The 22,659-nt window shown below is 45.8% G+C and overlaps 1 protein-coding gene across 1 annotated transcript in view; it reads right to left on the bottom strand.

Moving 5' to 3' along the window:
* Nucleotides 1-1,028: 1,028 nt before the first annotated feature.
* The window catches only part of LOC131285561 (trithorax group protein osa-like), a 61,671-nt gene continuing 40,040 nt past the window's right edge, over nucleotides 1,029-22,659 (bottom strand). The window contains exon 4 of the mRNA XM_058314420.1: nucleotides 1,029-1,163. Coding sequence (XP_058170403.1) covers nucleotides 1,029-1,163 — 135 coding nt within the window. The remainder of the gene's footprint in view (nucleotides 1,164-22,659) is intronic.

The following is a 22,659-nucleotide window of genomic DNA, read 5'->3' as shown; positions in this document are numbered from 1 at the left end:
TTCGATCATTTAATCTAGTGACGGTTCCCTAGTTTTATTCGAGATCAATGCTCAAATTTCAAAACAAATATCACCCTTGTCACAATCCTACAGCCGAAAATGGTCTGACCGATTGAATCGTTCTGAAATATCAATTCCCAACGTCCCATCCTTCACTGGCCTCAAAAGCTATCCAATTTCGGTACACATTACCGCCGTCGACAAACGAGCTGTAAATTTATGAAAGTAATAAAAAATTAATTTCTCTCATCGACAAAACATATCCAGTTTTCCCCAACTCATGCCAAACCGGACTAAAGACTCCAGTTTGACGTCGAGCAATCAAAAGAAGTCGTCACAGATGATGCATTTTATGGTCCATCATCATCAACGCCATCATCGCTCGCTGACGAGCCGTGTGACGGCATATCGAAAGGTAAATGACTCTTTTCCATCGGGTGGTTCTGAAAAAAAAAATGATCTGGAAAGTCTTTAGAACATTGGCTTCATACGGGAGGGCTCCAACTCCGGTGGGTGGAGTCAAACCGTGGTTCTACCCGGTCAGTACTCGGTGGAAAATGGATAAAACACACAAACCTCATTGAACGGGGTTTTCAAGTCAAACGAAGACAAAGAGACGGAGCTGCGGAGGGGGGAAAAAATAAACTTCCTCCGGAGGAAAAAGACAGTGAAAAGCTGGCTAGAAAAAAAAGGCACCGGCCACATCGAGCGACCTGTGGCCAAAACTCCTCCGACCAATCGACCCGGTTGTTGTTTTCCGAAACGATTAGGCTACAAAATTGCTTGTATAACAAATTGATCGGCATACTTTAATTAATCAGAAGATAAAAGGCCGAAGGCGAAGGGGGCCTAGCAGGATGAATGGATGGGTGGACCGGGGAACCGGGGGTTGCCACCAGGACGATGGCTTGGCGGAGAGCGTGTAAAGCCCCTTTGCGAAGATGAAAGAGACCTGGCGGAGTCGTCGGATTTTTTTCCATCCATTTTTCCAACCTTTTTTCTTTCAATGCCGTTGTGCTCCTCCTCGCCTAGACGACGGAGATGTCCGCCGACGATGGCGGTGATGATGAAGATGACGAAGATCTATCAGCAATTTTCCACCACTTCTCGCTGAACGCTCGTTGGGCGAGCTTGTCGAAGGGAAGGTTCGCGTTTGGCTTTCGCTGTTGAGGCCGAGTCGAGTTTTTCGAAAGGCTTTTGGGAAACCGGAGGGAGGCTCGGGAACGATACCGAACGCTACGGTCAGGTGAACCTCGTGGGAGCCGATGCGAGGGTCGAGGCGAGGGGTAGAGATAACAAATTGTTAAAAGTATGATTAAGCATAATATCTTCGTTTAATTGCCTGCGGTTCGACAGGGACCCGTCGTCTTCGGCCATGGCATATGATCGGCAGGTATCGTTTCGTTGGCCACTTCGGCGCTTCGGGAAACAACTTGACCGTGGGCTTCCTCCGTCCGATCGACGGATTTACGGTTGGCACCCACGGGAAGGGGGTTGGGGTGGTGAGAGCAAAAACTTAAAATAAAAGCAAACAACCTATGATCCCATCCACGTTTTCGCTCAAGTGATGATCCCCGGATGGAGGGAGTGGGTGGAGGAAACCCACATCCCCCCCCTCCACCCCCTTTCACACACGCTCGTCGAAATCGTGCGCAAAACGAATAGAAATGGATCAAAACTGACGGCCTCAGCTGTCCTTGTTTTCTTTACTAATTATAATCTAAATGAATCCAAATTAATTATTATTTTCCATCCTAGGCCCGTTGGGTCATTTTTCTATTTGCTTCTCTTCGCCAGCCGAACGGATTCGGAGTCAGAAGTCGAGTCGACCGGTGGATCTGTTTCCTATCGCAAACGCCAGAAATTGGGCCGCACGTACGTTTATCTATCGGCACCATCCGAAACGGAGTCACGGACGCCTCGGAGAGGGATATTTATTTCACCCCGGGACCGAAGATATCGGTGCGCGTGATCGGTTTCCCTGCATTGGACTCATCGCTCGAAATAAGAACAAGGAAAAAAGAAGGTTGATAGAAGGAGGGAAGGCCATCATCGGTAGATTTTAATAATCGGTAGTCGGGTGGGATGGAACCTCACCAAAAACAGATGGAAACGAATCGTAGGGAGGCCTTCCCTGGGGCTATCGGGCCGAAGCCAAGAAGGCATCGCAACCGTATCAGCCTGCGCCAATTCTAGCCTTGCACACACAACACAGCCCAAGGTGACACGCAGATTAATCGTCGGTGCGTGGTGTAGATAACGAGTTTTTGCTTCTTTTAATGGCGGTTTTTCGCCTCGGTAAGCCATCAAACGGGTTCGGTGCTTTGGAGATACTTTTAAATACCAGAAAACGTGGTTGAGGATGAGTGGAAAAATATTTGAAAAGAACGATAAATCCCAAACAACCGGGGAACACGGTAATTACAAAGCAGAATATCCGTAGGCCTTGATTGAAGTGGCTCATGGGCAGATAAACACAAGTTTACGAGGAATATAGGAAAGAAACATGCTTGTGACAAAAGTTACAAACGGTAACCAAAAACGTTAAAGTTTCAGCAATAAATTTAACACGTTGAGTGCCTAGCGTTTTTAGCACATTTTTTTAGCACAATCTTTTTTAATTAAATCTGCTTAAAACATTTGTTAAATCGACGGTTTTTGAAGGCCAAGCAAAGACTTAGCTTCCCAAAGAATTTGTTTTTAATATTACTATCGTTTTAATATCTCAGTTTTCATTTATTTGGGACAATAACTTTTTAGAACTAAATGCTGCTGTCACCCACTTTTGGATGACATTACAGTCAACGTGTTAAACATTACGCAACATATGTTCGCGTACTTATGATCCTCAAAAATCATAAGTTCAGGTAATATTTTTTTGTAACCCATTGACAATACTTTTGGGATGCAGAAAATGTGCGTTTTTGTTGACCCAATTCCGTCCCACTTAAAATGATTACAGCTGGTGGTAACTACAAGGGCTTTATTAATGTTAACCATTTTTTTCCTTCTCTTCTCTAGTGTTTGCCATAACCTGCAGTTTGCCAAATAATGGAAAAAACGTCAAAAGATTCATAACTGCCCGTGACTGCAGATGCTAAGCTGTGTGTGCAAACCTCGATATTAATACTCGAGGCACACACTGTGAGTGCTTCCGGAATCTAATCCGACCAGGTTCGGGTTTTTCGGTTGAGTGGTGATTAAAAAATTATGAATTCTGCCACTAAACCAAGCGTATCGTGTTGGGCCGGCTTCATCCCGTGCGTTTGAAACTCCATCGAGCCGGAGCTTCGTTCCCAAGGATCGGGAGGATTCCGACGTTTTTTTTCCCACCCTTCGAATCCTTTTGAACGCAAGAGCTTCCACCGAAGGGCTCATCTCGTTCGTCGATCACCGTTCGAAGGTAGTTCAATAAAATTTAATTAAAATTACAACGGATTCTTCCACTCATCGGAACGTCGGGTGCTAAAGTCCTGGTTATCTGGGATCCTCTGCCGGGCAGATGCGTGACCGGCGTTCGGAACTCATCGAAGCCGAACAGGAGTTTTAATGTGGAGGGGTATCCGTTGTTTTTTTTTTCGTTTGGTGTTTGGCAAGGACTTAGCTCGAACGCTTAGGCGCACATTTTTATTAATCTATGACGGTTGATTGGTTTCTGGGCACGTAGAAGCTCTGTGCTGTTTTTTGTGTTCACCCCGCTTTTACAAGGCGATTGCCCTGGTGTTGCATTCCACGATGGGCGAAGGGACATCCTGGGTGAGGAATTTAGGAAATGTGCTACGTGGAAAGCGTAGGCATTCATGACAAGAGTTCACCAATCGGCTGGATGGATGAATCAATGACATCCTCCTGCTTGCCTTTACGAAATTCCTCCCCTGTGTATCACTTGTTGCTCCTCTGAGGCACCCCATCATCATCCACTGGGCTCGTCAGTGAATTCCCCAAAGTGTCGTTGGACATCACGAAAAGCGGAAGAACGAGAAACAAAGCCCACAAAAAAGCTGCTCAAAATTATCGTCATATAAATCTAAAAATCCTACCCTTCTCGGACTTCGACTCCGGCTGGCCGCCATCGTAAGTTTTCGGTTTTATAGCCAAACACGGAGCAACAATTTGCGGACCATTCGCAGGACATCCCCGCGCCCATGGCCTGTTGCACAATTTCCATAGCTCATGCGTCCGAAAACGGACGTCTTGAAACCCACCATCCAGTCCTTTCGATCGATCCGGTTTTCCGCTTCAAATGGCCCACTATTAAGTCATAAAAATGTGCCAACTTCGAGCCTGGGGTCGGCCCCGGGGTTTGTTGGTCTGCCGGGTGAACAATTTGTGGCGGCCTATATGCAGTTGAGGGCAGTTAGAAACCATTTATCTCGCCAACACCCCGAGATTGAGCCGATCCTTATGCGGGGCGCGGTGGGTGGGAAAATGGCAACTTTCATACAAACACACACACACACGCACACGCACTCACTAGAAGAATTCTTTTCATCTTTCCTACCGACCCGTGACCACCCACGGCATGTCCGGAACGATAGTCTCTGAAGAAAGCGTTTTCTTAGGTTGAAGCGTTTTTTTTCTTCAACGACGTTCGGCGTGTGGTGGCATCATGAAGGGTGTCTCGTTTCTCGTGTCTTAATAAACGATCAGCAGGATACGGTGCCTGATGATCCCAAAATGAACAGCCACTACAAGCAGCGGGCATGCAGTGAGCTAAGAACAGGGTAAGAATAAAACCGAAAAAAAGGACAATCCTCAGGAGAAAGCCCAGGCTGTCCTGTGTTGTTTCAACAGTTGCCAGTTCATAGATACACATACGCACAAGTCGTGTTAGCCATTGGGAAAGTTTAGTCCTCACCCCGCACGGTCCCTTTGGTGGCCTGCTGTCGGTTTTTATGACCCGCCTGTGATATTTTGACAGAAAGGCACAGTTGAGCCAGCACTCCCGAACCAGATCCCGAAATTCGTGCTCCCCGTGGCGTAGGTCCGGTGGCCAGTAGAACATCCTGCCAGCGGTATGCAGGGATGCACCATAGGTGGTAGGACCCGCATGCTGCAGTAGGAGAGAAAAAAAAGATGCAAAATGTTACTTTTGTAGCTTCCTTTCGGTGGAAACTTTCTACGAGGAAATCCGAAGCAATCATCCCACTTCATACAACGTCCTCCCGGCATCGATTTCTTGTGAAAGGCAGGAACTCCTGGAACTTTTCCAAACTCAAACAAAACACAAACCTACGGGCCGCTTTTCTGGAGGCGAATTCCTACGCGTCGCGTGGGCCAAAGATTTCGCTTTCAGTACATTTTTCACACTTACCCTCGCTCACTTTTCCCGCATGGGCCCAAACCTGCAGAAGAATCTCTCCCAGTTCCCGTTCCTTCACGTTTGCTAGAACCTCAACCGCTTGCCACGATTTTTCCGTGCGCACCTTCGTTTGGCACAATCGATTTGTTTTGCTAATGATTGGAATTTTTATCCGGACTTAATGCACCTGAAAATTGGACAAGGTGCCAGCCGCACGACAAAGATTGTTGCTTGAGGTTCGAGATCGGTGTCGAGTTGAAGAACGAACCGCGGAACCGTCGATGAAGGGGCGAAGGAATGTCGGTAGCTACTGTACCAATGATTCTCGGTTTGGAGCGAAATGGACTACAATGCAAATGTGTTTCAGACCGGGGCAAGAGAGGCCTTGGCGCAGGAATGATCGTTTGGATACGCTCGATGAAACTTTTCCCTTCAACGTGCACACAATAAAGTTCATTATGGAGCACAATAATAAAGGAAAAAAGAAGGTAAGGGAATGTGAATTTCGGGCTCGGGTCTTCGGGCATCGGTAGCATCTGGCGTGTATCGGTCGTGGGGTTTATTATATTCCTTCGAGCCGAGATCGAGATTTCATAACTCGTCAGCACTTTTCCACTCGGCTTCAATCGTGGGTGCAACTATAAAACTCCATCGAATGATACCGGTATACCGAATCAAAAACGCATCTTAATTGAACGACCCAACATACAGGTGCGAGATGAAAGTCGAAACGCAGGCCGTTCGGTTTGGAAGGTTGCGCCTACGATTCGGGACGACGTTTTATGGAAGACAAACTCTTTCCAATCCGTGATTGTCCTATGTGGGAATCATATCACACATCCATAAAGGCGGCGAAATGGGAGAACTTCATCTCGGGGGGATTTCAGATGCACCAAGTTGTTCCCAACGGCTTAAGATACGGTAAGAGATGGGGTAGAGTTTTATGGTTTTATTTAAAAGACAAACAGGGCGCGAGAACTCGTCCCTTTCCCCGTACACGCACATCGAAGAACAAGGCTTGAATTCATCCTCCGTAAAAGTTATATTATTACAGATGTATTGACACGCCGTAACAGGCCATTGGCGGGTGCGGCTAGAGGATCGATTCAACCACCGTGTTAATTCTCGCCCCTTCGAAGAAGAGGATCGGATCGTTAGAATTCGATGTTGATTAGCCCGGGCACGGTTCGCGATAGCGATCAACCGGTCATCAATCGGTCGGTTTTATGATCACGATCCAAACACCATTGGGCAACCAGTGTGTCCCATCCATCGTTCTCTTTCTGCCGCTTCAACAACCGGTGGCCGCCGCCTTCCAGCGGTTTGGAAGTTTTACGAACTCCAAAAACAAAGTCATCGTTATTCCGCATCGCTGACTCTTTCGGGATCCGTTTGGCTTCGCCAGTCTAGTTTCCTAATTAAAATAAATTTACGTATAAATAATCATCGTGCGGTTGGAAAACCGTCCCCGACCGACGGAATTCCATCAACTCGGGACGGAAGTTTTGATAGAACCGTCAATAGAACGCGCACGTCATGGGGCGTTCCGGCGGGGTAGACGAGAGCAGATCAATTAACTCCGCGCGCTCGGAACGCTCGATGATCCACGGAACCGGAACCGGTGTGGACAAAATCCGGTGATCGATTAACCGAGCGCGCGCGGAGGGGAATCGTAAACACAATTACTCAATCATCGATTTTCGGGTATTGGGTTTCCCGGTTCCGGTGAGTGCCGGTTGCTTCATCGCGCGGCGATGTCTGCTCTCGATTTGACCGGACATAATTTACTCCGCCAGCCAACAAGAACGCCGCTGCCCCCGCGGGGGGTCGCATTCGGAGAGTGTAAAATAACTCCTGGAAGAAAAAAGAAACAAACCCGGTAGAACGTCGAGAATCGAACCGAACGAGAGCATGGCATCGCGCTTTTCTGGCGTCACACTTGACTGGCAGATAATCGCTCATTTGTCCACTTAATCTCGACGGCCTCTGGTAACCTGCCAGGGTCTCGTGAGTTACGGGTGCGGCGGGACGGAGAAAGCGGCCGAATGACGGCAACCGATGGATCGCCGGGCTGGAATCGGCTCGGCGACTAAATGACAATTCAATAGCATGCGCCATGACATCGTTCCGCGAGGCGTCTCTTCCGTGCAGGTTGGGAATTCGGGCTCATATGCATGTGGTCCATGTAGTTCAGGTAAAAAAAAAAGTTCTTCTTCCTGAGCCTCCAACTCGCTCGTTTGGTGATGGTCCTCATCCAAGCATTTGGTGCACCTATGGGTTCAACCGGTACGTTCACATGGACTGACATGAATCCCCACATAATGGACACACCGCTGTCACGGGAGATGATGTTTCAATGGGATGCTGCAACACCGACCACCTTTCCTCACCCCCTCGCTCCTCGAACCAGGGGGGAGGGGGAGGAAAAATCTGCCAGCCAAGCATAATTAAAAGCAATTATTCAATATCTGCTGATAATCGATTTTCGATGCAAGATTTACGATGCCGACGAGAAAATCGATCCTCCGTACCGCCGACCGATCGACCGATCGGGTTTGACAATGTGTTTAGTCATGTGTGTGTGTGTGAGTGTATGTCGCGGGAGGGGGTTTCTTTTTTTTTGGTCGGTGCTGTGAGCTTTGCCGCCATATGTTGGCATTGATCGGTGTGATGATCGATTTGGCTTGCTGATAGAAAGGTCAGGCATAAAATTAAATTCAACAAATCATCTCAGCTGTCGCTCAGAAAAGGAACGTCTTTTACTTCACCCACCCTGCCCAGGCTGCCTCTCCCAAGACGCGGCAAAAAGGGCTCGGCCCCGGAAAGTTCGCATCAGGGCCGCCCGCAGGGTGTGAACAAGCGATTGTCTGATTTTCTTTCCCAGCATCGGCACATTTTTTGGAAGACAATCGGGAGATTCCTTTTTCCGTTCACTCGCGGGGCAATCTTCCACGATCAATCCGGGGTCCGGTTGTTTGTTCAACAAATTGCCAAAATCTATAATAAAGCCGTTTGAAAAGAATCGACATCGAATTTTAATTTTCAAATTATAGACAAACTTACAATAGCTGCATTTCACTGCCTTTAACAACTTCCTTCGGTTCGGAATCTATGCAGAGACAATCGTTTTTGAATGTCAAATGTCTCAGCGTGACTGTTGTTATCTTCTCCCTGTTAAAAAAAAAATGCCTTTTCATAATTTCCTTTCATTTACTTTACAAACTCATTATTGACTGACCCCACCTGATGTGAAATGGGAAAGAAAGGCGATAATTTCTTCCTCCCACCTTCCCTGCACATGTTGGCCCGCAAATATTGTTTTACCTCTCCGATCATAACCGATGATCATATTTTTGTATGGCAAACGTGCCCACGGTATGTTAGTTAGGTGGAATGACTAAGCATATTGGTGGCATTTTTCTTCAACTTGTTTTTTTTTATCCTTTCTGTACTCTCCCCTTCAATGCTTTTCTCTTATTATGTGCTTGTGACCATTATCTCCAGCGGGCTGGGGTTTGGCGACCATGGCGACCTTTATATGATTATTTTCCATTTCGTTGCTCGGTGACGGCGTTTGCATTAATTTCTGAAACGAGTCATGAAATTACCTTCGTCACCCGGTTCGTGGATCGGTGCGGGACGGAAGTTTCCGGAGGGGAGGAAAATAAAAGTAACATCGAAATAATCGCTCATATGCGCGCACTGGCCACTGGGGTTGGTTCCACACGGGAGACTACGGATTGACAATTGTCCTCCCATAGGCGATCCCTCATGGGCTTCTTAAGGAAATGAAGGTAGGAGAAAAAACGATCATCTTCGCACAAACCTGGAGAAGACACGATTGCACGCAGAAGAATAGAGGATGAAATTATGTTTCTCCTCTTGAAAACATCCAACCCAGACCCCCTCCCTCGGGTGGGTTTCTCTGGGTCACATCACCGTGACATTCTTCAGATGAATGTCTTTGACTGGAAGCAAAAGGCACGGAGCGAAGCTGAAAAGGACTCCGTGAAAACGTTTCCCCATCCTTCCCCCCTGTCGTCGGAGATCAAAATGATTGCGCGATCGACGTCGCAACGTGTAGTATGTGGCGTCATTTAATATAATTTGCTATGTTTAAATTTATCTTTCCTTTATACGCTGCCACACGGCGTTGACGATTGCAGCGGGGTTCTTTTGAAGTTTTGCCTGCAGTTTCGAGCGATCTCAAGTCAGAAGGTAAAGGCAGCTGAATACATACACACACACCACACACCACACAGTGTGGCTCACGGTGAACGAAATTCCGTCTTCCGTCACCAGCAATGGCATTTCGAGATGGAGTTGATAATTTTTGCAAAATAACCGGTGTTTGCTTTTCCTACCGGGTTCGGGAATCGCCTCATCGATGGCATATAATAATCATTTTGGCATGCAATTTTCTTCACACTCAACGCGCACAAACGGGTTCGGGTGATAAACAGAGCAGGCAAACAACCTGCACGCTACATCCGCTTTCAAACACCGTCCCCTTCGGTGACAAAGATCGTTTCGCGAACGAAAAGAAACGTCGTCTCGAACGGCTGCTGCGCAACATTTGACTTATTCGTGGCGGAATCTTTCAAACATTTTCTTTGGCCCTTCCACGTTTTTTTTCACCGAAAGCCCGCTCTTTCGGGAAACAAACTCGGTCCCAAAAACGACTCGACCAAAAGGAAGAGCAAAAGTCTCGCGCAGAAGTCACGAGCAATAATTCGAACATCTTTTCATTGAACGTGTCGCCGTGTGTTGGAAGCAATTTCTGATCATTCACTTGAATGGCTTATCACCTGGGCTAATCTGTTGGCCTTTTTGCCCCGGCACCATTTTCCATTTCCCCCCTGTCGGTGAGCGGCAACAACGAAAGGCATGAGTCGACAGGTTTTTGTCCACGCTTGACCGGAGTTGCTTTTCTCTTTTTCCATGGTGTTGCTGTTTCCAAAATGTTGGCTTCAATATTTGGACAGTATTATTTTTTATTCGTTGCTTTTCTCCTCCTTTCCTTCCACCGTCTAACCCTAACCCGTTGCCCCTTTCGCCCATCGTTGCGTGCGTCTTACTTTTGACAGCTGTTTTCCCTGTCCGGCCCGTGGAAAATCCCCCTGTCTCCCGGTGGAATAGAACCGAGTGAAATAGAACATTCCATCTTCCAAGCAACGGCCCACACAGTTACAGTTCCCCAAAAATTGCCATGTTTTGTGTCACCAGGGAGTGAAGAAATTATAGTTTCAAGCTTAGTGTCAACCCGTGCGGCAGCAGCTTGACGTCCATCTCCTCGTCGTCTCCGGTCCAGCCACCGCCGCCGAGGATCCATTAATGGTCCATTAAGAATAAATAATGACAGCACGCAGAAATAACTGCTTTCGGAGAAATTGGGAGATATTTCGTTTGGACGGGGTTTTTTTTCTACCCTGTCTCCCTTGAGCTCTATTACGCCCGGTTTTCAAGCAGGGCAGGAAAAATTATTCTAGAACAGGAAAAAAAAACCAACAAACTTCCCGCAATAGTTATCGTCAATTTTCACTTTCACCTTTTCCCTCCGGAAGGTGAATTATTTTGGTGGATGGAAAGAAAATAGTGCTACCGAAATGACGGCGTGATTGGAGCAAAAAGGAACCAACCGGGGGGTAATTATGTGTGGAAGAACTTTTCTTAACGCCTGACGTGTTGGAACGTGCCTTACTGGTGTTTGTTTTTTCCCGGATGGCATCTCTCGGGTATGAGGTGACATACGAACTGGTGATCAATCAAAATTAAGCCCAATCAACCGCGGAACGGAACGGACGCTATGTCGCGGTGGGAAATGGGGTGCTGAAAATTACGACCGCGTTTTTAGAAGGAGCACCCGAAGGATTGTTACACTTCTTGGGTTTTTTTTGGAACATATTGAGACAACGATTGCGCTAAAAAGACAAATGGGAAAACAGATGCGTTCAGGAAACTTATTGAACGTTGTCTGGGAAAAATCCCTCATTATTTTATTTTCAATTTTATTTTTGTTTTGCCTAATATTTAAATAAGTACGAGAAGTAAATAAATCAAAACAGACAAACGTGCTAGGATTATGGGTCTAAAATAGGACAAAAGAAAGTGAAAAACGGAGATAAATGTAAAAAACTCCATCACGAAGAATGTCATAGATTAGCCCGTAGCTTTTAAGACTAAGTTAACAAAAAGGCTTCGAGTTCTTCAAAGAAAATTTAAATGAGCACGTGCAATGAAACCTTGTAATTGAGCGAACACAATAATCTTACAATCAATCCCTTTCCTTCAAGACGTTCCAGTTGCGCGGGCCATATTGTTCACTCTTCCTTCCTCTTCCTACGATTGTTGTTTCAAGACGTTCCTTTTAAATCCATTACGCCAAGAGAAAAAGCCCGTGTCTCAAGATGATACCGGATCGTTTTTCCCTTCCATTCGTGCGCGCTGGTGGAAAATCCTGACCAAATTCGGCGACAGAACGGTAAGCCGCTCGAGATAATAATAAAAAATTGCTCCCCAAAATGTCCCTCCTACAGAGCACGGAGGGTTTGGTAAAAAATCGACACGCCGGAAATCCGTCCGTGCGGAAAATCTTTCTCCCAACGAAGTCGAATGCTCGCGGGACGTACCTGAGAAAGGTATTTTCCTCCAGCTAGGCATACCCGACGGGACGGACGACAACCGTCACGGCATCGAAGCCAAAAATCAACTCGCCGCGACAGTCAGTCAACGGGAAATTAATGATCTGAAGATTCATTCCTTCGGATGCCTTTTTTCCATGCTCCAGCCGTTGGGATTTACGACTGGGTTTTTACTACTGCCAGCGAGCTGGATTGTTTTTTTTTCTCTTCAACGTGGCGTTAAGAAAAGCAACTAACAAAAATGGAACTGTTCGTTCACTTTTTTTTCTTATCATGACAAGACGCTGCAACGGTTTGAAGAATGCGCGAAAAAAAAGGAACAGCACCTCATTACAACAGATTGCGTCGAACGAATGTCAAAACATTTCCTAACGAACCGGTTATCAGCCGATGATGTTTGGTTTGTTTTTGTGCTAATGGAAAGAAATTTTACAAATCATTTACCAATCAGCGAAACCTTGAATGTAATGGTGTGATCTATGAGTAATGGAGATGAAAAAATCTCATCATCATTACTTCACGGGCCACAAATCTGTTGTCGACTTTTAAGAGATGGAGTTTAGAGGATTACTTTTGCTTTTACCTCCGAGTGATTTTGAATGATTTATTGCAAAAAATGGATTGATAAATGCGTGTGTTAAATAGGAGAGAATTTTCATTTGTCTGAACAATTTGTAACACTAATAGTTAAGTCTTTTTTCTAGTGGTAAAAAACATTTTTTGCTTTAGTATTAAGCAATACTAAAGATAAAAAACTTCATCAAGGTTTGTGCATGAAGTTATTGGACCCCTCCTCGACCTCAAAGAGGACAATGCATTCAATTAAGAAGATATTATGTGTTCCCTATGACCATAAAAAAAAGTAATACGTTGACAGGCGTAAAGAAAAGTCTTATTTTCTTTGACTGCACAATTGAGCTTCAATTTAGTCGGCGGAAAATAATGAAATGGGACAAACCTCCCTTGCACGAATGCACGAAACACAATCATCCTCCTTGCGGACGGTTTTTGTGGTCCAATTACTCCCGGCAACTGGCAGCGACACTCGCAAACCGTGGTGCGATCCCATTGAGATGTCATCACCCTCGGATGGTCGATTAAACGGTTGTGACGTGCTGGGCGAGCCTTTGCTTCTCGGTGGAGTCTTGGAGGAGGTTCTTCCCTCGTTCAAGCATGAATGCATGCATGCATATTTTCCTTGGCGCATATGCTTTGACGCGCGCCGCACGTTTGTGTGTGTGTCGATCTCTCCGGCAAGGAGACATCTTGGAGCAGTGCATCGTTTATCAAATCCGGGAAACTATGCAGACAGACACCCAGAGCCAGAACAAAGGTAACGCGACGGTTCCAAGCGTCCATGTGTGTCCTTCCGGGTGTCTTGACGGGTTTCCTTCGGCACTTTCACTCGCCGGAAGACCCCCAATGATCCCTGCGGACATCTGTGTTGGGGTTTTCAACACGGAACGCAGGTGGCCCTTTTTTGCATGCACCAACCGAGCACCCGATCCCAAGATATGACCCAAGTCGTCGGGATCCTAATCCCCGGCTGCTTATTTATGAGCTCGCCAGACGTTCGCCGTTACATTGGAGAACTGTCCCCGACCTCCCCGTGGAGGAATAACGGCGAGCGGATTCTGGCACTCGACCACCATTTGCACCAAAAACGCAAGGGTGGCGTGCACAGCGAGATGTCATCGGGTGGAAGCCGGCCAAGGATGGTGGACAAAAACTAACCGAAGCCGAAGACAGCGCGCTCAAAAGTCCCGCCAGGCGAACGATGTGTCCTTTCTTGCGACACATCTTTTCCCAGCAGCGATGGGAGTGTTCGCAAGGCATTCCCTCGCCTTTACCTGCTGTTTTCTAGCGGTATAATCATTTTTGCAAGATCATAAATTTCTCATATTTTAACCCAGCTTTCGGGAGTTTTCTGCTCGGCTTAGCCGGTAGGGAATGGTTCCCGGTGCCGACACTACTTTGCATGCCACTTGGCACGTGGAAATCCTCGACGTTTTTTCCTTCCCCGTTCGCCGTGTCAGCCTCGGGCGCGTGTGTTTAGAAGTTCGCTTTGTTTTGCTCTCGTTTGCATTTGTTGTTGTTGTTCATCAGCTGCACTCGTTTTTCTCCCTGCAGGTGGCCACGGGAAAATTGGCGGGGATGGGAGGGAGGGGACTACGCGCCTTTTGAATGTCGGAGCCGTTCCAGAAATCATCACCCGAGCACACGGTGCTTGCTCGCAGCGTTGGTTAAGGTCGAGGTTTTTCCGGGCGGAAGTCTTATATCCATATCGTCCAGGAAGCTGCCAGCCTGGAACGAGGATTCAGTTCATCGTCGAGCGTGGAGTCCATTTAAGACGCCGCTGGGTTCCGCACCGCACCGATGTCGTGTGGTCGGGAAAATGAAGGAGTGCAGGGAGACATATTTGAATTTGATACACTTTAATATGCACCCATTTATCACGCAAATCATAACGCAACCGGCCGCACGGACTACGGAAGGACGGACATGAACGATTGCTACACTTAAAGCTTACGATACGCTTTTATACACACACACACACACATACACATACACTTGCGCTCAGCATGAGCCAGGACTTGGGGACTGATTGCGCAGTTCGGGAAGTTGTGGTAAAACTGGCCCCTGTTTTCCCAACCCGATCCCGGGGTAGGGCAGGTAGTTCGAGTGGAAAATGAAATATGTTTCGCTATGCTTGACTTCTTCCAGCGCCACTCACTCTCGCTCGGCGGGTGGTGCAGAAGAGCGGGGTGTAAAAGGGGCGGCTCGGAATGGCCGTTTATCCAACGTTGCCGATGTAATGGGTGCTCGGTGATGATGCACTCGACTCGACGAGCCGCCCTTCTGGGGTAGTCGATGTTTTCCGATTTCCGATACCCCGCCATTCGTGAGAAATGTGGTTATTTATGCTTTGGGGAGGTTGCATTAAACCCTCCTCAGAAGCTTCATTACAAGTGTCGATGTGTTCTTGGATTCTGGAGCATATCCTTTTCGCATAGAAAACAAAAACCATACGGAGCTTGAACGATCGAGTTGTGGCAGCTTTTAAAAATTGGTAATTGCGAGTTTAAAAGAAAGAACGTTTTAATGATGTTTATTTTAATAATTAGCTGGCAAATTATTTGATGGATTTGAGAAGTTTCCCCGTTTTACACAATTTTAGTTCATTTACAAATTGAAAAAATTAGACCCTGTAAATTAAGCAGAAGGGAAGCTCCTCAAAATCTTAGCATGCGAGACAAATCTCAAAATTCAAATCGAAAATAAAACCTTCAACTCACGCAGTTGGACTTTTGGATTGTTTAAAGTATTTTCACAGACCAATATTCCAGATTGTAATGAATTTGTTGAGTGATTGATTTAGGCAGCCCCTGCCATCAAGCGATAATGAGATGGTAAGCATTGAAGCCACCATTATTAAATACCAATAATAAAGTAGCAATTGCAAGTAAAAATGCAGAGACAATGAAATGCAATGCCTCATTTACAAATATCCATTTGAATAGACGAACAAAAACCAAAACAACAGGGATCAAAACGATCAATTTGTACCGATCTCATATACGGTACGAGAAAGCGTGCAAGTAACAAATAGAACACTCATCTTTTTGTTCTGTTAAGAAATTCATGTGTAAGTAATGTGTCGAAACGAAATCGATCCGTGCCGAAACGTCATTACGTTGACCGATGCTTGCAAGTCGTTGTTGACAGTCACATCTATTTTGAGCGAAAACGTTAAAGTGGTGTTCGCGTTCGTCAAACGTTGCCGTTTCTTGTATTTAGCTGGTATCACTGTCACTTTTAACACTCGTAAATAGTATTTTTACTCCACTATCTGACATCAAGCAAAACCTCTGAAAACATGATTTTAGTGGGTTTATTATTTAGAATGAATTATTTCAAATAATTTGTTCTGGATGGAAGATTAAAAGAATCATTTCCGTTTTGGAATGCATTGGTTAAGCTGGATTGTAGGATTACAGAGGATTGTTTAAGAAAGTTTTATAGTTTTCCATCAAAACTCATAATTTTTCGGTGTCGAAATCCTTCAACAATGTTCCATGGATACATATGAGTTAATGTTTATACAAATCGTTCTATTCCCCGTGCGCATCCCAACGCTGCATACACACACACACACGTTCACCATCACCTGTCACCTTCGGCTTCATTTATTATTTGCTCACGTTTTTGCTCCGAAAAGAATTACCGTCCGACCGGCGGAGTTTTTAACCTTCCCCACGCGGTACAAAATGGTGCGCTTTTGACATTTGACCCCACAACATCACACGACGGGGATGTAAAGAACTGTTGGCGTCGCTTCATTTGTATGTTTTTTTTCCTACGTTTTCTTTATCGACTTTTATGGACATTTTCTCACCTGTAAAGCTCCCACCTCGCGAGGCGCAGTCCATCCTCCCTGAAGCCATCCTCTAAGCGGCACCTTCTTTTATTCCCCGCCGTCTAATTGAATGCATTCGAAGTGAGCGAGCGAAACGGTCGTTCGATTTTCGTGGCTTGGCCTTCGCGAATGGGACACACATTAGCGCGATTGCTTTCATGTTTCGATACGGGACGGACTCGGGGGCTTTTCATCTCAATAAAGCACTTAATGATTCCTTTGTTCGCGCTCGTCCCAACGCCATATGTTGACGGATGGGGGAGGCGGACGGGGGCCAGCGAGAGCGAGCCGGAGCCATTAGCGGTGGTTCGGGGGACCCCTGATTTTCCCTCCCCGTTCCCGGAGTGTTGCCCGTTGGATGAACGGACTTGAAAATCGGCTGGGATGGGCCACAACTTTAACGGGCAGGATGAACCTCCCTCGATGAAGTCTCCGAGGAGTTCTCCGTTACGGCGTACCGAGAAGCGTACCGTTTTCGAGCTGTTGCTTTTTGCGGTCTATTTTACTCACGCATGGCCAACATCCGATGTCAAAATCCGACCGGTCGTGTTTTACCATTTTTCTTCTCCCCACGGACCCGGTGGTGGTGATGGTGGTGGAGGTAGGGCCGACGGAGCAGGGAATGTCTTAGAGAAAGGAACTTCCCCGGTCCCGGAATGGAAATGATTGATGAGCACCGAGCGTCGTGTCCTTGTCGGTTATGGAATTCATCAAAATATTTTGACTTCGGCTTGGGTTCCCCAGACGCAGACGGCGTGAGTACATACCCATACCCGTTAATAAACACCATCCTCCGGCCAGGATTCAGGGCCAGGTAGTCCTATTGGTCCAGGTGTACCGACCCTCGGCATATACCATGTAACCAAGGAATGTGATAATTTTAAGACCAACCATGTACCAACAAAAAGGCATAAGGACGCATGATAGGACTCTGATGTCGTCTCGTTGTTGTCCCCTGCTCGGTGACAATAAGCTGTACAGCTAGATGATGAAGATCTTGACAGGGACACCTTGGGCTCGTGTCGGTCGATTGTACGGCTCATCCTGGAAGCATAAAATCGATTCCAAAGGGATTCCAGGAGGGGTTGACAAGAAAAGCAAACAATCGGAACGAAACGGAAAGGCTGTAAGGACAGTTTCTTGACTCTATTGACTGATCATTCCTAGCCATTATATTTCATCCTTCCTTTTAGGCGACCGTAAAGCGACCAAAGATATTATCGATGCCTTTCCAGGTGTTCTTGGTTCTTTTCTGACTTTGCGTCATGCTGATTTTGAAAAGGAAATATATTAATTTGAAGTACACAACATCAATAGAATGAAATAATTGTCCAGCTTCAAGAGTTAATAAAATATGCCTTTTTCTGACACTATCTGAAAGAATCGTAAAGTGTCTAAGGGAAATAAAAGAAGAACATTTTTATTACGTACTGGATGTTGAGGACATCCTGGGAAAAAAAGAAATAAATCATTTCCAAAAATCCAAAATTGTTTCTGGAAGAGAGTAGTGCGTAGTTTTGATCTCCGGTCCTCAGAATTATGGGCTCAGTTGTTGTTGGACTTTTCAATACTGAAAAATCATCGTCTGTTCCTTTGACTGTTCCGATGCGTTGAGAGTGAAATAAACTCTTATCAATTCTGGTGAAATGCGTCATGGAATTGAATATTACTGTCAAATTTAATGAGCTTACTTGCACCCAAAATCCCGCACAGGAAGGAGAACTCCCCCTTTTGAATCAATTACGACCAACCAAAACAGTCACAGCACAGTTGCGAGCAACACTTGGAAACGTTGTCAACTGTGTCGCTTCGGTTCCCGGCTTCCCTATCTCGAAAACAACGGAACGGCTTATCGCGTTGACCTCGTGACCCCGGCCGTCGGTCGCCTTCGGGGAGGCAAATAGACACACTTCAAACGGTGAGCTCGCGTTTGACGTTTGACAGCCGCACGCGGGCCTCACATGGCGGTTAGTATTTGTTGTTTCTTCCAAGCAACCCGCGATGCGATGCTGATAATCCGACAAAGTGAGTCCGAAATAGAACATCGTGGGGCCCTTTTACGGATGGGTTCGATTCGATGTTAATATGTTGAACGATCCATCCGGAGATACGTGTTAGCTCGAGGCCGTGGAAGGAAGCAAAGCGATACTCCCCAACATTGGGTTTCCCATTTATCAGTGTCCGGTAGACGACTTCATCGAACGTACGTGGGGCCAGTCAACCGCAAACACACAAACACGCATACACACGCCCCTTTTTCGGAAAGCAAATCCACGGGAACATCGTCACTCTTGTGCGCTAGGGAAGCGAGCGCTATCAAAACGTAAACAATTAGATAAACAATATTTCATCTCGTCCCAGGTTTGTGTACACAATTTTATCATTGTTTGTTTTTCGGGTTGATTTTTTCCCTCTCCCCTCGACCGAAACCGTCCAATCGGTCCACCGTGTTTTCCCCACGCCTTGGTTCTTTCCATCGGGTCGGGTTCTACTTGATCGTCCGCATACGTCCCGCTCCCACGGACATGTGTTTGATCTTCGACCAGACACGAAGTGCAACATATCAAGATACACTCAACACACGCGGCTTTCGAGGTGGCGTTGGAGGTCGGAAGGAACCCGACGATGGCACACACTTTACAACCGATCAGAGCTAAACGTTGTTGGCTTAAATAAAGTTTTAATTGTGATTTATGATTACCGAGTCAAAGCTTATGCCTCCGCTTTCCTTTCCCCTTAGAGGTCCGACGTCGACGCAAGAGAATCGCGAAAGATCTCCACCTCCGATCTTTACCATACGATTCTACCGATTCTGTCACCCTCCCTCCCCCCAAACCCTTGGTGCAAGGGCGTTCAACTTTCGACCACGTAATCTTTGTGGCCCGAAACTCTGAACCGACTCCACTCGCGTGGAACATCCACCCCTGCTGGGCGGCTGAAAGGAAAACATACACACACGCTGTGGGAAGGGAGGGGGGTGTTGGTGGTTGCAGCTCTCAAAAGTAGAACAGAACACGACGGCCGTGTGCCAAAGTGCACGACTTACAGGCCCGGGCAAGCAATTGCTATGGGATGAAAAATCAATTCGTAATATATTTGCCCAATCGTGCTCGTACATCTAGCGACTATTTTGGGAGGTTTTTTTTTGCCAGGGTGTAGCCCTATTTCTTCACTTTTTTATCCAAATCGTTTTTTGGATCTGGCTAGCATTATCCACCACATATTTCTAGCATTCATTCCCTGTAGGCGTTGTGTCGCAATCGTTCCATTCCGTGTGGAATTATGCAAACATTCGATTTGGCATCCAGTGGAAAACCCGGTGGAAAAGATAAAAGTGGCTTCTCGAGATTATGCATTGTTGATTGCGTCCTCGAGGGCTCGTGGGTTGTTTGAACAATCGACACGATGGCGATGCCGAGTTGCCCGTCGCTTCACCTTTTCACCATCTTCCGGCGAGTTGATTAGGGGAAATGAGAAACAGTTTAGCCCACCCTCCCCAATCGCCCTGTTGATTGGAATGAACAAAAAGCTTGCGAAAAGCTGTCTCCCGAGGACGTTTCCACCGTCTTTGCAGCGTTTTCGAAAAACCGATGGGATAATGAAATGGATTCGGGATTGAATTATAGGCGATCAGTGCCAGATTGCGATTGCGATTGAATTGTTTATGCGAGAACGATACATAGACGCGCCCCTCCACCCCCGGCACCCTGACAGCTTCACTCGTCACTGAAAAATAGCTCATTACAGGCGATAAAAGATACTTTCCAGACAGCGAAAATTGATTTCCTTTGCATGACTCTACAAAATGAAACATTGACGGTGGAAAAACACCATTAAAACAAAAAACCATTCACCCGGCTGAACGGTGTCTTTCCTGAGTGGTGGTGTTCTATCCGCCCGCCAGCAATAGAAGGAGATCCCGGTCGGTTTAATCGTCTTGAAGGCCGAGATTTTGCCCCACTTCGCTCGTTTAACAAACATCTTGACGTTTTGCTGGCGCGCAGTGAAATTAATGATCCTTGTCAAAACATGGAATGAAATTTCAAGATCATCTCAACTGTCTCGCTCTTGAGTGCGAGTGAGAGAATCGAATGGGAAGTGGGCCTTGAACTGAATGCTGGTTAGTTGGCGTAGATAGTGATTCTATGTTCGCGTTGATGATGAAGCTTCAGACTGTATGACATGCAAGCGGATGCTGATAAGTGGCTTAGAATCATCAGCATCATCATCAGTATGATCATGAAGAAAGGAGATAGATAAGAGGAACCTTCATGGGAAATTGTTATTAGTTTGATGAATGCCAGTAGAAGTATCAGTAGACTGTTATAAAGTGTTCTACATTGATTGCACCAGAGGGAAAGGTGCATGAAAGATGAAAAGAAGTTCAATATTTATAAGAAGTGTTGAAAATAAAGCACGAATTGAAAAGTTTTATATTTACTGTTCAAGTATCATCTCAGATACTGATCTAAATCTGAAAAGAATACGGTAGCTCAAGAAAACAGCTGGAAAGGTGGATGAAAGCCGAACAGAAGTCAATGTTTTTAAATAAGTATTAAAAATCAAACAAAATTTGAAATAACTTACAATATGATACCATTCAAAAATTTATAATCAACATTTGAAAAGAATACTGTTAGAAACAGTCGGAAACTGCGAGCCCGGGCTTGCCCTAACAAGCACCTGTCAAATATGATAGAAAAGAGAAACTATGATAGATAGTAAAATGAATAAATAAGTGCGAAAATAGACAACGGTTAATTCTGCTACATCGAGTAAAGTATAAGACAAAAGTTTTGGTTGTTTTCTCAACCACAGTTGAAAACTTCCTTAAAATTTGTTAATTTTTACCGAACGTTTGTAACAAATACTGTAACACAAGAAAACAAAAAAGAAAGGTGGACAAAATCAGAATGTTTAAACATTTAAACACAGTTAAACATTTAACATTAAACAACACAGTTAAACAAAAAGACATCTGAAAATAATACTGTAGCACAAGAAAACAGAAAAGGAAAAGACTCATCATAAACATCAGAAACAAAACAGACCAAAATGGTGTGTCAGAGACAAAGATAAACATTACTTCCAATCTGCCAACGGAATCGAAATCGTGAAGAATGGTTGTACCGGGGAATGTATGCGTGTGTGTGTGACTGTGGAGTGTCTTTAAAAGGTATCATGGACACACTTGTGGCTCGTATCGTCAGCGATGGCGTTGAAGGATGATGAGATGGCTTTCTTGGCGGTGGTCAGAACGAAGCTAAACGGATGCCAACGGGGGAAAAAAGGCGATCAGATGGAGATTCCCTTAACGGTTACCACGGAAGGGTGCGCGGAGAAGTGTATCGCTGTCATGGTGTATGACACGCTAGAAGGATGCCACGGATATCTTCGCTTCCCTCGCGGCCCAAACCCTTCCGTGCGGCGCTAAGCCGGTCAAACCTGCTCCAGCCTCATCAACGCGAGACGCTACTGCCGTAAACGGGATCGCTCCATCCGGATGCGTGGGGCCTGAAGCGTGCCGATGCAGAAGAACCCAACGGGAAGGCGAAGAAAAACTAACAGAATTTTAAATTCAACCCGAAGAAGAGGAGGACAGGGCAGGAGCAACAACAAAAAAATGAAACGGACCCGTCATTCCATTTCAGTCGCGGTCGAGATGGTAATGGCTTATGAAAATATTCCGATCTCATAACCTCCCGGCCCGGTGTGCGACGGACACAGCTGGGTGGTGGCATGTCACTTCGATTTTCCACGGCTGAATGGGCACCGCTCGCCATCAGCTTCCCCATCAGTCGCGCATAATAGAAAACAAATATTATGCTTTCATATTAAAATCATTTTCAAATTGCTTAAATACCTTCTGTTAGTCTCGTTCTGGAATCAATTCTGTCCGTTTTCTTTTTTCTTTAGGCTCTGCCTCTGCATTGGAGTTGATCTTCTCAAGGATGAGTTTTACTGACTGAGTTTGCTTGTTCATATGTGAATTCTCATCATAAAGCAACAATGTTTAGTTTTTCGAAAATATTATTATATTACTGCTTACCACAGATGGTTTTAAACGATGAAAAAAATTGTTTTAAGATTGAAAATGTTATTCCCATCGGGTAACATTCTTTCAACATTGCACAAAACGTTCGAAACAAAGTGCATTTTGCTTCCCTCGAAAGCTCTTCACATCCTCATCTTGGTTAGAAAAATATTAAACTCCTCTAGTGGTGCTAGTTTTTGTTTGCCTTTTCTTTCAAAAATGTAATCCGTTGAGTAAACTTTGAACTTCTTCCGAAAACCGTAAC

This window comes from Anopheles ziemanni, chromosome 3 (assembly GCF_943734765.1).
Source record: "Anopheles ziemanni chromosome 3, idAnoZiCoDA_A2_x.2, whole genome shotgun sequence".
In the NCBI taxonomy this organism is placed as follows: Eukaryota; Metazoa; Arthropoda; class Insecta; order Diptera; family Culicidae; genus Anopheles; species Anopheles ziemanni.
This window is presented reverse-complemented; position numbering and strand designations above follow the sequence as displayed.